This window comes from Myodes glareolus, chromosome 20, assembly GCF_982192425.1.
Source record: "Myodes glareolus chromosome 20, mMyoGla1.1, whole genome shotgun sequence".
NCBI classification, from domain to species: Eukaryota; Metazoa; Chordata; class Mammalia; order Rodentia; family Cricetidae; genus Myodes; species Myodes glareolus.
Window position 1 is genome coordinate 4451941 of NC_142045.1, and position 18964 is coordinate 4470904.

Sequence of the window (18964 nt, forward strand, 5' to 3'; positions counted from 1 at the left end):
GGCTGCTGCTTCTTTAGGAAAACAGAACTTCTCAGAGTGATTATGAGTTGCTAAAACAGCCCCTGGAAGGATAAGTCTGGAAGAGGCCAGAGCAACCACTGACATGAAACATGACTCAGGAGTGTTCAGGCTTGACTTTCATGCTGCGAGACCCCTTGTAGATAATTCTTTAAATTGAGTAATATCTTGGCTCTCTCTCCTCTTCTTTATTTCAGTAGATAGAACTGAGATTTATTTTCAAAAGAAAATCAATTTTAATTTCTGGACACATTTAAAGGGACACTGTCTTTGCTTGAAAAGTAAAAGAGAAAATATCACTTCCATAAGAAATGTAGCGAGTACACACAGCAAACTCTAAGGTGGAAAAGCAAATAATTCTGATCACAATAACGCTGTTCCTCTGCCACAGCCCAGAATGGCATGGGCCTCCACACACATGGCCAGGATGTACCTAGATCTGTCTCATTCCCTCTTATCAAAGCCTACTGTCCAAACCTAGACCCCGACATCAGACTTATTGGAAAGGGCTATTTGAGAAGAAAAAAAGAAAAGATCTGTAATCAAATAAATCATCTCCAACCCCAGGCAGTGTGAGGATAGCGCCGATTAACAGAGCCCAGATCAAGGGCAGAAGCTTTTCATTCCATATTTTGCACTGCTGAATTTTTTTAAATGTTTAATAGTTTATTGCTTTGAAACATACATTTCTAAATGTCTTTGTGTAAATTTTTATGCACACAGTACACAGACATACAAACACACACATATATACTTACACCTTAAACCCCTACTCCCCAGAGTAATGGACTTGGGATTTAGAATTCATGAAGTCTAGTCCAAAAGCAATCTCACCTTTACATAGTCACAACAAGGATGATAATTACAATAATGCATCTAAATTTCCCTAAAAGTAGAAAATTATTCTCTTTCCCTGCCAAATGCCATAGGATATATGAAGAAATAAATTGCTTTAATTATATTTAAAAATCCTGTTCAGGGATTAAATAATGAAAAACACTAAAAACTGCTATTAAAAATGAGCTGATTTTATTTGAGTCAGACAAAAGAAAATAACATATTTTCCCCTGATATTTATGTAAAGGTAGCTTAGCATAGCACCGTATTCTGGTCACAAAGAATGGGTAGAAATAGCCCAACCTGAAAAGCAACCATAGACTAGCCAGAAGTTACTATACACATTCTCATCTTGCACACATCCCCAGTGAAGACTTCTAAGCAGGTTTATCTTTATTCTTCGAAAGAAATAAAGAAAGAAAGAAAGAAAGAAAGAAAGAAAGAAAGAAAAAAAGAAAGAAAGAGACAGACGAAAGAAAGAAGAAAGATTTATGTCCTCACAAATATATGAATTTATCTGTTTTATCATAGTCTCAATATCAGAAGTTTTCAATTATTTTTTAATCTTCAATACCCAGTAGGCAAAAAAAGCCACTATTTTTAAATTCAAAGTTTTGGATATTAGTTCGACCATTTTCCATTTTTCTCTTTTGTCATTTGGGCACTATCTGTCCTTAACCTTTTCCTTATATACAGAAACTTCAGTTCTCATGCGAGGAGCACGCCAATTTCTGTGATTTTTAGCTTTGACATTAGACTTCCAATGTCTAATGCCACCTTCCTTATTCTAAGGTTATGAAGCTACTCACCTATGTTACCTGCTAACATTTTATATCTAGATACCCTTTATTTCAAATAAGTATATGTAATACATTTGGAAATTCTGTCACTAGGAGATGAGCATGGGATCATACTAATTTATGTTCTTAATAATTAGACAGCTGTCCTGACATTACACACTGGCTAGACTCACCCATTGCTTGTGATTTAGATCACCATTTGTATCACATCTTCTGAGTGTGCAATGTCCACGTCTGGAAGCCTTATTTGGTTTCACTGAACTTTGATTTCTTTATTAGATATGCAGTTTTGACTACTACGGTTCATGTTTTCTGTCAAGTAAACTTATTTTAATTCAGTTCTATCAAAATCTTGTGTTCTATGAAACAGTAAGACAGAACAGGAGGGGAGCAAAACACGCAGGCATCTAGACACAGCCCCCAAACTGAGAACCCACAGTTTAAGAGGAGCAGAGCAGTGTAGAAGCAGAGCATGGAGGCTGAGAAAGAACAGTGGTGGCTTCTCTAGTTTAAGGCTAACTAGAGCAAATAACAGAAATGCTCCCAGCTTTACGTGTGGCGCTGAGGATAAAAGCCAGGGCCTCAGACATGCCAGTCCAGGGCTGGACCACTGAGTTCCCCTGGACAGAAATAGTTCTTACAAAGCAAAAATAAAAACACAGCTTTGTTTATGTAGGTTCTGCAGATGAAGTCAGGTCATCGGGTTCGGTGGCAAGCACTCTTACCCCCTGAGCCATCTGAGTGGTCCTTCAGGATTTTAAAAGTTTTTCTCAACTGCTAAATGAACTGTCTCCTAAGGCATTAAGGCGTAGACATTGAGTTTTCCATCTTGGGATGGAGAAAACACAAATTATATATGAATTAATAGGTGAATTCTGGATAAGTACAGGTACGGAATAAAGGTTTAAATAGGAAAATGATGCCTACAAATACAGTCATAAATATTGCAAAGAAATAGAAAAAGATGTATAACTTTCAAAAAAGTCAAGCAATTTTGAAAAATAAATATTCTAAAACATTTTATAAAATAGGAATATTCACTTTTGCTCACAATCACAGGTCCTGGGTTCTCTCCTTTGGAAACCTTAATAAGACAGTGTTGGAAGAAAGAGAACTGACGGAGACAAACCAAATTCAGCCAAATTAGTAACAATAAAGTGACCTGCTTTCACTTACTTGCCTCTTGTCTATAAAAGAACACATGCATAAAGCTGTGAAAATAGAGTAGGTTAAATATGGGACACAGATCAAGAGAGGAGCGCACGGAGTGGCGGGTGTTCAGATATCAGCTAAAGAGAAGAACTCACACTTTAGCTAGGGGGCAAAGCATATTTGAAAACAGATTAGCATATTTGACTGAAAACCTTCCTTTCTGGAGTGTGGTGTATGTAATGGAGACTTCTCTATTGATAGTGCAGCTGTTTTCTAAAAATTAAAAACAACATAAAAGTTTAATGTGTCACAGACTGTTCCACTGATTACTCTTCTTCTCCTTATGGTTATCATTTCTATCATTTAGAACTCTTTTTAGATTATTTTTATGAACACTTACTATGATATATATATACCATTTCCTAACAGCTTCCTACAGAAGAACTGAGCTTTGGCAAGCAGCAGGCAGACACATGCCTTGTGTGTATACAGCTTGCCTATGTGTGACCATGTGCACAGGAAAAGGCTCAAAACCAAACTGAGTAGATAGGGGTGAACAAAAGGATGCACAGGTAGAGTTACTGAAAGAGTGATCTGGCGTAAAAATGGATTTTTGTGCTTTCAGAGAGACACAAACTATCTTGCTGTCTTCATAGAGACCTGAAAAATAATGCTTTAAGGTAAGTCAAATGAATATGCAAATATAGTAACGTTAGGGAAGGGAAAGCCCTCATTAAACACAATTCAGAAGATAGGTGTGGCCTGTACAACTGGCAGGGTCCTCATCAAAACTTGACTTGGAGGCTAACTTGGCCCGGCATGGGGCTCACAGGTGTGTCTGACTATGGGCGTCGGAGCTGCACCCTGGGTATCTGATTTGCAGGAAACTGAGTTCATGAACACAGCCAGTGTGTAAGTTTCCTCTCTAAAATCGTTCCCCATCACCCTATTTCTCTTCAGCCATCGCTGTTCTCTTCATAGCACACACAACGGAAATCATAGTCTGTACTGTTGAGTTCATTTCTGTAAGTACAATTAGATCCGAGATTCGTGGGAGTTAGCTGCCATTTAAAACACAGAAAAACACGTGGAAAGGAAATAAACACCCAACACTATGCCAGACAGTCCTGGAAAGCTCACCCTAGTCTTCATATAAATACACATAAAGTGAACCTTGAAGCCATCCCTCTTTGCACATGCACACTGACTACATACGTCTCTGCATAATACTAACATGCACCATCCGCGGCTGAGGCAGCACCATTCTCTCCCTTCAGTACTTATCTCTGTATTCTAGAGTTTGTTCTTTTCCCCTTTCTTAGAGATGTGTTTGCCTCCTCTTGGATCTTTCCAATGAAACATGGTCGAGCATTTACTCATAAAAAAGTTTCCTTAGACAGACAGCAAAAGGGCACAAAGATTTCTTTTGTAGTGACAAAAACTGTTCTTAAAGTAGATGGTGGTTGTGCTTATATGTTATGAACTTACTAAACTATACTGCATACTGTCAACAAGAAATTATATCATTTGTAAATTATATCTCAATAAAGCTGTTAAAAACTTTCCCTCAGACCTGGAGAGGTTTTATATAAATTAATTATGTATACTTATAATGTTCAGTAACAAAAGATATATTATTATTATTTCAAGAATATCTGTAAGACTACCAAGTCTCAGGGAATCACAAGTCATGTTTATTTAATGAGTATAAAATCTAATACACAGGTCTAACATATGTGTATAACATAAAAATAACTATGGGAGATAAATGAAGATAAAAAGCCATACAGTTAAGGAATTTTTGATAAATACTTGGATTACGAAAAATGAGCAAAAGAATTCTAATCTTTTAAAAATTGTCTTTAGAAAATAATGGTAATGAAAGCTAAGCATTGGAATTTTATTTGGTATGGTGGATTCACAAAAAATTAAACATGAAACTACCATAAAGTTTAGAATATACGCTAAATAAATGAAAGCAAACTTGGGTGATACTTGCACACCACAGCTCCTAGTTCTCACAGTGTGGGAACAACCTAAAACATCCATGAACAAGTGCTGGATAAACAATACATGGTGTGCGTATACACTGGGAAATTATTCAGTCCAAAGAGGGAAGGAAAATCTTATATAAGCTACAAGATGGATGAAAATTAAAGATGCCATACTAAATAAAATAAGCCCAGCACAAAGGGGCACATATATTATGGTTCTTGCTCATATAAGGTACCCAGAGCAATCAAATCCATATAAAGAGAATGCAGCATCATGCTCATCAGGGTTCAAGAAGAGGATGCTTATTGTTTGTTTAACACAAACATATTTTCAGTTTGGGATATAAAACTACTCTGTACATGGACAGTGGGAATAGTGTGCACAGTAATATGAAATTTTATTTTTTCTGCACTGGGGATTGAGCCCAGAGCCTTGCACATGATAGTCACACGCTCTGCCTCTGAGCTATATTCCCAGTTCTATATGAGTGTTCTTTGTATTACTGAAGTGCACACTTAAAAATGACAATAATGGTAAGTTTTACATACAATTAATTATTTTACCACAATAAAACCCTTCATTGGAAGTTATAATGTATTTATTTTGTTAAGGCAAAAGTATGTACTTTAGCTCACAACTGTAGTCAATGATCTAATGTCTGAATGGCATAGGCCCAGATTAAAATATCCAATCTAACACTTCAAATGTGTCATCCTCTAATCTTAAATCCTGACATTGGTCAGAAAACATTGTGGAATATTTCTTTACACTGTGTGAAAATATGTCACTGTAATTGGTTTGATAAGGAAGCTGATGGGCCAATAGCCGAACAGGATAAAGTTAGGTAGGAGAGCCAAATCGAGAATGATGGGAAGAAGAAGGGCAGAGTCTGGGGAGCTGTAAGCAGATGCAGAGAAAAGCAAGATGGACATGCTGTACTGAGAGAAGTTACCAGGCCACATGGGAAAGTATAGATAAGAAATGCGCTAGCTAGTAACAAGTCTGAGCCACTGGCCAGGCATTTATAAGTAATATTAAGTAAGTCTCTGTGTTAGTTATTTGGGAACTGGAGTTGGAAAAAGGCTGCCTACAAAACATGGCCACTACCAAAGATAGACAGGGCATTCCTAGATGCTGTTGTCAACATGGCACAGCTAGTCACACATTCCTGTGTAAACATTCAGTGCCTCAGACACACTAGTCATACAAGAGGGTATGCGGGCTAGACCGTGATATTGTAATGAGACAAGTATTTACATTATTATGAGGAATTATATTAACACCCCTCTAGAACTGTAAATGTGTGTGTGTGTGTGTGTGTGTGTGTGTGTGTGTGTGTGTGTGTAGTAAGCTTCTTTGGAAATTATTGGTGTGTGTGGGAGGAGGGTGTCAACACAACATGAAAACAGCCAATCATTCTGAATAAGATAAAGAGGAAATGGTCAGTTGGCTATGACAGACACAGGTTAAGCACCATCTTTGTGACATAATTAAAGCATAAGGTTTAATGACATGAAAAACTGAACTAGTAACATCGTCTCAGACACAGAGAGATGATTTTATAAATAGGTATCTCATTTTACATGTTTAGAATAATTCCATGAATTTCAAAATTCAAACTGTAGAGGATATACACAGCAATGTAAATACCATGGTATGTTAAGTAAAACACAGGATCTAAAAGTCAATTCTAGAGTATAAATTCAGATATGAGCTAAATCTAGGGAAACTGATTTACAAGGGAATATGAAAAAGGAAAACAGCGTGCATGTTAAAGAATCTCTGGCACTAAACAGTCAAGTAGCACACAACAAACACTGCTAAAAAGAAAGGAGAGTTTATTACTTGTGTGTGTGTGTGCGCACACGTGAGTGAGCATATGCATGTTTTGTGGAGGTGAGAATTGGTTCTCTGTTATCCACCATATGGGCTCCAGGCATAGAGTCAAGCAGCCCTGCCCTCTGAGCACACTGGCTAGCCTGACGTTTGCTAATCTAGTCTAAGGATTACATTAGGTGTTGTTCAGTAGTATTACTTGCCTGACGTTTGCTCCTCTAGTCTAAGAATTACACTGGGCATTGTTCAGTAGCATTACTTGCCTGACGTTTGCTCCTCTATTCTAAGGATTACATTAGGCGTTGTTCAGTAGTCTTACTTGCCTGACGTTTGCTCCTCTAGTCTAAGAATTACACTGGGCATTGTTCAGTAGTATTACTTGCCTGACGTTTGCTCCTCTAGTCTAAGGATTACATTAGGCATTGTTCAGTAGTATTACTTGCCTGACGTTTGCTCCTCTAGTCTAAGAATTACACTGGGCATTGTTCAGTAGTATTACACTGAGCACACTGGCTAGCCTGACGTTTGCTAGTCTAGTCTAAGGATTACATTAGGCGTTGTTCAGTAGTATTACTTGCCTGATGTTTGCTCCTCTAGTCTAAGAATTACATTGGGCGTTGTTCAATAGTATTACTTGCAAGCTGTTTTGACTCCAGTGTCATATGGAGTCCCGTGAAGATCTAAATCATAAACAGTTACTCCAAGGAAGGTGCACTGGAGTAAAATTCACACACAGCGAGAGATGCAGCTCAGAGGCAGAGCATGTGCCCTAGACTCTGGGAGACGGAAAGCATTATGAGTTAACTGACCTTGTCCCCTGTCTTCATAGGTATTAAAGTATAAAAAACAGAAACTCAACAATGTGTATAATTTAGGGTAAAAAAACCCTAATATTCAGTGCTTTTGTATCTTTCCATACTAACATCTATCTAGCACATAAATCCAGTGATAATATGTTCATTTATTTCAATAACTAGGAAACATAAACTAGGCAATAGAATTACAGAGGAATGACCAAGTCATAGTGAGGAAAACTTACACACTGTAAGAAATATACCCTTCAAAGCAGACATCTGCCTTATGAATCAATGTATTGGCTTAAGTATCCATTTGTTTTAAAATTTTTTCAATGTTTGAGGTTGTATCTGTGCAATTATATGATTTTTCACAGAAGGTTAATACATTTAGGGGGTATATAACTAGATTAGAAACAGTAAAAACCAAACTTTTCTTCAGAAATTTGGGTGAACACTGCATTTGGCAAGATCCTGCTTTAGTGTTTTTTTTTTTCCAGAAAATACTTGACAAAGATAAAGGAAGTCTCATTACTATTTATCACTGAATAATGACAGCAAAATTTCAGACTTCAATCCCACTGTTAACTTCTACATGGATGTATATGCACTCATGAACCATAATGAAACATGCTTTATTGCATTTTGAATTATGCTCACAATTGTATAGTGAAAATGACTATTTTCCTAATATTTCAAACTATGTAAGTAGCTTCCAAATCCATAAAAATTAAAAATCTGACTGAGGCTCCCTTATCAAGTTCAAACTATAAAAGCTCTCATTTTATATTACGTCATACTAACTAGAAAAAAAAGCTCCAGACTTAAGTTCCGCTGGTGACTAACTGACAGCTTGTCTCGCCTTAGTCTACCATTTTGCTTCAGTTTCTCCATTAGTTACTTAGAGGATAGGGAAATGTGATCGGTGTTATGAAACTGGCAGACTTGTGATAATGGGTTTCCTTCTGAGCGGGAGGACTTACCTCTCTCAACACAGGGTCTGTTATTGAATTCAGGCTGACTGCTCCTTCATAGGTTAGGTAATAGAACACGTTGAGGGCTCGCACCGCCTCTGGCCCTTGTTGTTTGTAGCCAAAAATAAGATCAATCCATTGGTGAAGCTGGCAGGAAACAAATTCACTCTCCAGGGCCTGAAAAACAGAATAGACCATATCATTATGCTGAATCCTATTTTTAAAACATAGATATTTAGAACAACAGTAAAGTGTAACACTAAACTTACTTCAACAACAATAACATCAACAACAAAAAAGGCAAAACAAAAAAGAAAACCCAAGTTTGGTGGCATGCACTTATAATCCTGCTTGGGAAGTTGAGGCAAGGAGAGTTTTAGGCCAGTCTGAGCAACATAATAAGACCTAGTCTTAAAAACAAACAAACAAACAAACAAACAAAACCAAAGCAATGCAAAGGAGATGGTTCAGTCGATAAAGTGGTTACCTGAGCACAATCTATAGTGATATACACCTGTAATGCCAGAGACAGGAGCATTTCAAGAGTGTGCTTGGCAAGCCAGCCTAGCTAAACTGAATATGAAATCTCCAGATTCAGTAAGAGATCCTGTCTTAAAAGCTAAGGTAGGGAGTGATAAAGAAGGCATGCGATATTGCTCTCTGGCCTACACCACACACACACACACACCTCACAGATGGAAAGGAAGGAGAAAAGGGGAAGTGGAAAGGACAGGGGAAGGAAAAGGAAGTGAGCAGGTCAGGACAGAGTGAGGAACACTGTGGCTTAGACACAGTTCAATGCAGACAGAGTACTTTGTCCTTCTGAGGCCTGGCATTCAATTCTCAGTACTGTAAAACAAACAAACAACAACAGCAAAAACCCTGACATCCTGTTTCCTATCTGTTCTGTTGTATACATGTGAGAAACTTCCAGGTCCTCATCATCTGAGCTGGAGTAATCACTTTGGCATTCTCCCACTGCGTTGCACACACTATAAGGACTGGGGCTGGGCTTATCTTGGTCCTACTCATCAATCAGGCTCGACAGACACTCAATTCAAGCTTCAAAGAAAGGGGGTCATCGAGCAAAGGGGAACTTCAGGAAAGCAAATGTAAAAAAATATTAAACATTTTCTATTAACTTGGGATATTAACATTTTCCTCAAATTAAAACATGTTGTCTCCTGAAACTGCAACCAAATTATTTAGTATTTTGATTGTGTTTATAAAGTAAATTAGATTTTGTGGGGACTTACAACTGCTGGATTTTTATTCTATGTATCAGTACTAAACCAAACACTTTATGTTATTAACTCTGCTCAATAAATAATTAATGAACATGATCAAATATTCACTTGAAATGCTGGGCACAAGATTCACTTCCTATTCATCATTATTTCCCCATTTTCTATTACTTTGTGCCAAATACAGTTGATATCTATAAATGTTTGCTGAACTGAGGAAAGCTAAGAATACCAAGGCCAGAGACTTTTTAGGAAGCTATTCCTATTTATACTGTGTAAGACTAATCAAAATTATTGCAGCATCAAAGTTCAATATTAAGTGGTTTAGGTTTTCCAACAAATAATACTATTCAAAGTTAATAAAGCTGTCAAAGTTAACTCTGAAGTATAGCTAAAAATATTCCAAATTATATCTTGCAACAATTCTCAATGAAATTAGTTTTAGCATTTAAACTGTATGACTGTGATGTACTTGTGTGGCAGTGTGTTATTAGTATAAGATAGCTGTAAGTTTCAAGGTGCAGTTGGCTACACCTGCTTTCTCTTTAGTGCTGGAGGCTGAACCCAGGGTCCTGTGCATGCTCCATCACTGACCTCTAATCCTTAGCCCCAAATGGACTAACTAAAGCAAACAACAATGAAGTATAAACCATCTTTGCACAAGTGATAGACACATAGTTAATAACTGCACGTCTTATTAAACCTGTGCCTGTGAATAAGGAAGATATCTATAGCTAAATACAATGTTTTTCTTAAAAAAAACATTTAACCTGGGTTTGCAATACTACCAAATATGAAATATTATTCTCTAAATAAACCTCTATGAACTAACTATGAAACAAGCCTAAAGATATCGCCTGTGAAAGATACTGTTTCATACACTTTTACCCAACCCATCGTGTTTGCTAATTCCACAGAGACATGGCAAGGAACAACTTCACATTACACTTGACATAATAAGAGAGTTTCTGATAATCAAACAAATCCCTACTTTAATTACATAAATTTAAAGTGAGTCTAGAAATTTAAATTACCAGTATAAGTTGCATTAACTTTGGTCTTGGGAGGGATGGGAGGGCGCAGGCTTAAAGTGGCACATAAACACAGCAATTGTCTTAATTTGTGTGCAGTGCACTCCACACAAAAGCCCTAAATATGTCCAAATTAGAGCGAGCTGCTTGATTGTCACTGCAGTCTCACGTCACATTAATGCATGACAAACATTAAACCATACACTTAAATGGCAATTTATATCATTTAAATGTTTACTGCCAGACTAGCTCATCACTCATTTAAATGTGACTTTCTGACAGCTAATTTCAGTTAATTTTCTCCAATTCACTTAATTAGAACTTTCAATCAGGAAGGACTTCCATGTATCTTCAAGAGTGCATCCTTTTTGGTTGTTCAAAACTGTAAGGTAATGAGCTGATGAAAAGCCCTGCTGTAGGATTAAAGCGGAGGATGTGCGAGTCTATAAGCGAGCATCACTACACAAAGCAGGCTCACAGCATGTATTCTCAGAAAGAACATACTTATTTATGTAAATAATACTCTCGCCAGTAGTTTAAATAAAAAACGTTTAGTTCATATATACCCACTATTGAAACAATAAAAAACCTGCATCCAAGCTAATTAAAAATTAATGATTTCAAAATTGTTTAATAAGATAAAACAGCCAGGAGTCTCCTGAGTGTCCATGGCATTGTGATTTGAGACTATAAAATTCTACAAGGCTCAGAATATGAAGAAGTGCAAATGAATTTTCTCAATATTAAAGCTCTACAAATAGTGCAATTTTGTTTTATGTGTCAGCAAACAAAGAGCTGCGAGTTTCCTAATGGTTGATTACTTCTTTATGCACATTTGAAATGGTGAAGTTGGTTGGATTTAAATGCTTTAGGCTTTATATCTTGATACTGCTTCAGAATTTTAAATAAAAAAAAACACTGAAGAAACAACACTGTGTGCCCCTATTATGCTGCAGACACAAGGCAGAGTCATCACATGCCAAGGTTCAGCCTCCCTTCACACTGTCGCAGGTCAGTCCTGAAGGGGTCAACCAGCAATTCGCAGAATTATTGGCAAAATTTATTCAAGGAGGCGATAAACACATTAATGAATAAGTACATACTTTTAAAAATAACTAAAAATTGTATTAGTTATTTTGTTGTTTTTTAAGTACCACAGGAAAACTTTAAAATGGGATCCAGAAGAATGGTGACAGATCTGTGAGGGTTTCTAAGAAGTTTGGAATCATTCCAGTACAAAGTCAGCTAAAGGCTTCAACCTCCTTTCAACGGCATTGATTGACAGTTGCCTGACCCAGAGTGTGCATAGATAAACAAGTGTACAGAATACACACTTGAAGGAAGAAGAGAGGATAAGCAGAAGGCCAAAAGACAAAGAAAATAATTCAAAGAGGAATAGTTTGGATATGTATCTTATAACTTATAACTTGCTTTGAGACTCAAAAACATAAAGAACAAAATCCCTATTAAAAATTCTTCAAAAACTTTCGTATACAGTTTAAAAAACATTATATAAAATTTATGTGGACTCACATTTTTAGAGAGTGTTAGTGTATTTGTGTATGCATGTGTGTGTGTGCCCGTGCGCGCGCGCACACACACACACCATGTATACTATGTCAGTGGAATGCTAAGCATTTGGAGATTTTCAAAGCCTTTAAGACAGTCTTCATTAAGGCTGGAGTTAAGCAAGGTTTTCGACTAGGGGATAGTAACTTTTTTTTTTCATGCTGCTTTCAACCCAACAAATCAATTGTAAGCACTTCCCTAGCAGGCTGAATATATCATTTATATCCAATGTGTGCTCTGAATAACATTTGTACAAAAGAAGATCCGAGAAAATATCCAACACGATATAGTAATATTCAACTCATCTTGAGTTACAAAATAAAGCAGTGACTAGTGTCCAATTGTTGAGGATCACATAAGATTATGCAAAGACTACCACATGAAACATTGCACAAACTGTCACTCCAATCCAGGGGGACTCATATTAGTCTTGACAAACTGTCTGGGGGTTGATATCTGTTTTCTTAATGGGATCTATTAGGCAGAGACAAAAAAAATTGCAGGATGTTTAAAAGTACAGAACGTAGATGCCAAACACAAACACTTATTAGGAACTTTCACTTGCTTGGTTCTTTTAAAAAATCTCATTAAATTAAAAATTTAATATATCATAAAAATAACAATAAATTGTTCATAAATGATTGTGTCAGAAATAATTATAATAAATATGAGTATGTGTCCAACAATAAATCTTACAGAAAGAACATAATCCGTTTCCCTGAAACCAACTCATTAAGGAAATGAATTATTTATTGATATAAAATGTTAAATAAAATTATTCTCCTTTGGTAGAGTGAAGTCAAATAATTTGTTAACATATAGAAAGTTTACTTTTTCCAAGATATTAAGCTATTTAAAAATAATAATGATGATATTTAGCACTAATTCTGTTAATTAACCAAGATTTTAGAAATACTATAGCACTCCCCTACAAAATTCAAGTTTTATTAACATGAAAATAAGGTAAAATAAAAGAAAGTCAATTTTAATCAACAAAAGAAATCATAGATACTTGTTAATGACAAAGGAGCTGTGGCTGACAGTCACCTATGGTTTCTATGCTTGTAAACCCTAATCCATGTTAATATCAATACGATATTTCTACTCAGTGCTATCATACAATAGTAACTTTGTGAACATCAAATAAAATGATCAACTATCATCTACAAATAGAAATGAATATACTAGTAAGTTTGATTCCCAGAAGCAGGATGTCAACAACTCACATAATAAGAGAAAACAGAAAAGGCCCACGTCCCATGAACCCCAGGCTCACATTTGACACACCTACGCCACTACTTCCATTCCCAGCTGTCTAAGAGGCCTGATTCAGTTCCGTGATACAATATCACACTTACAAATTGCAAATAAAAAGATAAAACTCACTGATTGTCCTAACTTGTTATACATTTAATTATAAGATGCATATGACCACATTTTAATGAAAAATAAAAATAATTTCTTAAAATTTTAATTAAACTTAGAGTTAACAGGTCAATGTAAGTGAGTCTATGTAGTGATATGTTTCAAAGAAGGTGATACATCAAATTATAAGCCTGGATTTATAAACTTTTTTCATTTGAAATAGATGTAAAAAGCCTTCTGCCTCTACACACACACACACACACACACACACACACACACACACACGGACAAGGAACAGGCCTGTTATGTTTGCATGTGCTGGATTTCAAACACTAGTGGTAATGTTTCCTTAACATTGATATACGACCTCTGTAATTTACATTGAAGAAAGCTGGTTTTCTCAGCCTAATTAGAACTGTTTCAAATTTTCCTGCTAAATATATGATATAAAGTCCTTTCAACTTTTTTATTCTAAAGTTTCTTTCCATGTCAGCTTTGTTCCAATCAAAATATGCTTTGAATTAAATGATTTTGATTGAATATGTGGATCACATTTCACGTCTAAGATTTAAAGTCCAAAAAGGAAAAGTTTAGCCTGTTCAAACAAAGCAAACGCAGCCACTTTGCGGAAGGCCATTCACTTTAAGAAGACTGACAAATTGTTTGTGTGCACCATCAGGTCCAGTTCCTGCAATAGTTGCCAGATTTCCTGTCGCTCTAATAAGATAGATATGTTAACTCCTGAAGTACTGGCTGTGAATCTGTGCAAAATCTGGTTAACTTTGGTGAATTTTTGGAGCTTATGCCTTTGCCTTTGAAACAGATCTAATGACAGCAAAAGAAAATGTGTAACTCTATTATATTAATGCTTTCAAACAACAGAAGTCATGGAAAAGATGAACTATTTCTCATATTGGAGAGATAAAAATTCAGAATACAAATATGTTTTCCAAATGTGATTTGCTAAAAATGACAAACGGCTGTCAATCCTTATTTTTAAAATGCATTAATTTCACCTTTTAAAAGTTATTTTTTAACAATTATTTTTATAGGTGAAACAGAATTAAAACTATAATATTCAGCCAACTAAAATCAACTAATATTAGCTTAATTGCTCAACAATTGATTATAAGCATATCAAACTGCTTTGGAATCTGGATGTTTTCCTTACTATAAATATGCAAAAATGTTAAGCAACTATAATACTATTTACACAGAAAAGTCTAACTTTGGGAGCTTGAAAATATGTGTGAAAATGTGACATTTAAGACTAATACATCATGAAAGCAAAAGGGGAAAAGGAGGACCAAAGATTAAAAGGAAAAAAGTTGTAAGATACTAAGAATAAAAATTATACTTGACAGTTTAAAAAAAAAGAATTTTAGTTACCACGCTCAAGTTCTGCAGGCGGAGCAGATAGAGAAATCACGGGGGGAGCTGCACACTTACACTGCCCTTGAACTGCTGAGCAGAGGAGAGATTCACTTCCAGTTTTGTCATTACTTAAGAGAAGTGTGAGATAGTATCATACCTTGATAAAACCATCAAGCACCCATGCATCTTTTGGCAGGAGAACATTCTGCTACAACTGTTATTGTGCAGTTTTAAATGGACAAGTCAACCAGCTGTTATATATTTTGCACACTGAAGGCCATGTTTCCTTTGAAATTCGTAGTTTTAATCTCAACTGAAGTCTGTATTGCTGTGCGCCAAGATCAAAAGGATTAGGCAAACTTGTACAATTACCTCCTTTTCAGAGAGATGATTTTTTTTCTGAATGTTTAAAATACTTCTGTATGCTGACATTTTATCCAACTATTTTCTTTAGAACTATAGAACACTAAAACATTTAATTAACATTTCAATCTTGGGTCGTTCCTACTCTAACATCTAGGAATTCAAAACAGACAGATACGTTAAAGCCGCTGTAGTGTGATACATATAGTAATATAGAGATTTTTCGTATTCATATCTAGATGGGGAAGAACGGGTGAGGAGCAACTGGACCAGCCTATTCATTCTATTATTTATGTTCTGTGTACTGTTGCTTAGACAACAACTCAAAGAACTTACAGCAATATATACGTGGCCAGAGAAATTTAACAGGACGTAACAGGTAAAACCGTGTTGTGACATTTCAGAATTGTCTGAGATGAGCCCTGTAGTTGGTGCTAAGCTTTCTAGCAGGCAACATAGAGAGAAACTTGAACAATTACAAGAGTCAAAATGATCATAATTTAAAAACAAACCAGATGGCCTGAAAATACATTATTTCTATTTCTGAGATAAGAAATTCCTCCCTTGGCAATTATGATGGAATCCAGGTATGTGACTCACAGAGGAGCTTACTTAACCCTCAAGTAGATTTAAAGTACAGACAAATGGAAAGGCTGCATACTCTTCAGACAATCCTAAATAAACTTGATTTCTCCTAGGGAGGCTTTGAATGGTAGATTCTAGAGAACATTTCATGACAAGTACTTGGAACGTAGCTATTTTGTCAGTTAAGTGCAGAACCACATATCTAAAAAACAGGTAAACTGAGTTATAGGACTTTTATCATTTCTAAAAGATTTAAGGGGCATAAAGAGAAAGATGTGAGCCTATATGGAAGGCAGGTTCACTTTCACTTACATGGGACAGTGGCCTACATTTAGATGATAGGTCTAAGATTTCCTCAGAGTGTAATTTTAGCTAAACTTTCCCACACAGATATACAAAAGCTTCCAAATGCCAAGCACAATGTGCTATTTTTTGTAGACATTGAAATATTTGAAGTATGCACTAAGGGCTGGTGAGATGACTCAGTGGGTAAAATGCTACTTAGGTATAGAAAATTGAGTATTTTTCCTCTTTAACCACAATTTAAGACTGTATTTGTGTAAAACCTTCTGGAAGTTTTCTTTTATAGTAAGTTACAAAAAGAAGGAAAACAAAATAAAAAAAAAACTCTCTACATTTGCTTATCTACACAGATACGATAAATATTAGCAGTATTGCTTGACTAGAATCCCTACTTGCCAGATGCAGTTTAATCCCATAGGGATGCCAGACGAAAACAAGGAGCTGTCTGCATGGCACCAATGAGTCCCTTGGCTGACTGTCATAAACATACTGGCAAATGAAAATTCCTGACAATAAGAATACTATAGTTTTCAGTTTTTGCTCCAATAAAAGCAATAAAGAATACACACACACACACACACACACACACACACACACACACACACACTCTTTAACTTTCATTTTTTTTAATGTATTGTTAAGTTTGGTCAGAACTTCTGTATGATTGAAAGACTTTCATTCTGTAACTCTTGATTAATACTAGTGTCTCTCTTATCTGTTCATCCAGCAAATGCATACTGTGCTGGGATCTGAGATGAGGTGTTCTCTGGAAGGAAAGGGGAAAAGTGAGTGAGCTCCAAGAGAAGGAGGGGCAGTCCAGAGGAGAGCCTTCTTCATGACAGCAGCACGGTGGTCTAAGCGAATGCTCAGTAAAAAAGATGCTTACTCTTCTTGCAGAGAACCTGGGCTCTGCACATCTGTAACTCCAATTCCAAGGGATCTGATGCCATCTTTTGATCTCTGCAGACTCTTTCACACACAAGGTGCACACACATACATTCAGGATCACACACATGCACACAGTAACACAGGAGGTGAGGGTAAAGCTTGATGGCAGTGTGATTGACTAGAACGCTGGATACCCTGGGTTCAGTCCCCAGCATATGGAACAAATGAAATGAGAAGCAGGAGCATCTCAAACAAACAGGGAAGAAGAAAGAACAGGGTTCAGGGAGATGTAAAATAGAAGTTGTTATTTACAACTGAATGTCAGTGAGAAGGAATATAGGGTTTTGAGACACCCGCCATTCAGGTTTGCACTCCAACTATACTGTAGCAAAAGAAATCCCTCTGGTAGACTAGTTGAATTTTGAATTTAGTATTAATATTTTAGACTTTTTTTTCAGTGTGATGGTAAATACTGGCACCTGACTATTAAGCTGTATCCACAGTTCTATATTTTCTTTTACAAATTTAAAATTAATCCTAAGACTTTATTTTGGATGTAAGGTTGAAAATTAAAGAAGTTTATATACTATTTCAATATTAAAATAAAAATATGTCCATACTCAATAGAGGGATTTCCAAGTCCTGCCTTATTATTATCATCATTATTATTATCACAGTGAGAGTCTCATTGTGAAGTACAGGTTGGTCTCAAATTCACAATTCTCTTTCCTGTGCCCTCAAGACACACAACTACAGCCATGTCATGCCACACTAGTTTCTAAGCCAGTAAGAATTCTAGGTAACAAAATGACCACCAAAACTTTATAGCCGTGTTGTCAAATAGAGATGTATGGAAAACAAATACATAATATTAACTCTTCTAGTAGGCACAGGTGAATCAAGTTTAATAATGCTTAATCAAAACCAATATAAGGTATTATTTTATATTAAATCTAAGAATTTGTGATATGTTTTATACTTATTATGTATATAATACAAATTAATATAAGCAACCCACATTCCAAGTTATCTATAGCCACAAGGTAAATCTTATAAAGCACCAAGTCCCTAGAAGACTAAATCATTTTCCGTGCGGTTTTGAGGTCACTGCAGTTCTCAGTACCATAAAGAACGGCTAGACCGTGAGACATGACAGCAGTCATCCAGTATCGTCAGGAGTTGAGCAGACATAATGTTCTGCCGTACATGTTCTTTCACACTTTACAGAGCTCAGGAGAAATGTGGCAACATGTGAAAAATGGCACTCTGTTCATCCTCTTTAAATAGAGACAAAAAGCAAAATCTACCAAGCCCTGGTCCTTCTGCCAAATTACCATCTTTAAAGGTCCTGGTTAGGACTTTTCCATTTTGGCTGTCTACAGTTAGGCACTCACAGACCATAAACTCAGCACTCAGGATACAATCCTTGCTGAAAGTTAGCCATGTAAATCTGTGTGTTTTCATCAACCTTACGGTAAAGCACCTTATATTTAATAGAAGATTAACTTCTGTCTACTCCTAGATAGTTCTAGAACCTACAACACAATTCTTTAAGGTACAAAAATCTGTGGATCCAATTCTCTCTGAATTACCAACAGAATGCTACATAATAACCATTTTTAATGATAGTATACAATCATGAATACAATATAAATGTCTTGAAAGAATTAATGTTATTTTTGATATTTGCTTCCTTCTCTTTGTCTTGGCTAAATTCTTGCTTTCTGTTTTCAGTACAACAAAGACGATGTTTTTGCTGCTGTAAGATTATTGTGTGGGTCTAGTGGGCTCATTTTCCCTCAGCTCCTTTCTGTTACAAACTCTCTTTCTCCTATC

General features: G+C 36.1%; 1 protein-coding gene across 5 annotated transcripts in view; it reads right to left on the reverse strand.

Moving 5' to 3' along the window:
- The window catches only part of Lrba (LPS responsive beige-like anchor protein), a 504118-nt gene that overhangs the window by 62628 nt on the left and 422526 nt on the right, over positions 1-18964 (reverse strand). For all 5 annotated transcript variants that reach the window (XM_048424832.3, XM_048424835.3, XM_048424834.3 and 2 more), the window contains exon 48: positions 8416-8583. In XM_048424832.3, the coding sequence (XP_048280789.1) occupies positions 8416-8583 (168 nt within the window). The remainder of the gene's footprint in view (positions 1-8415; positions 8584-18964) is intronic.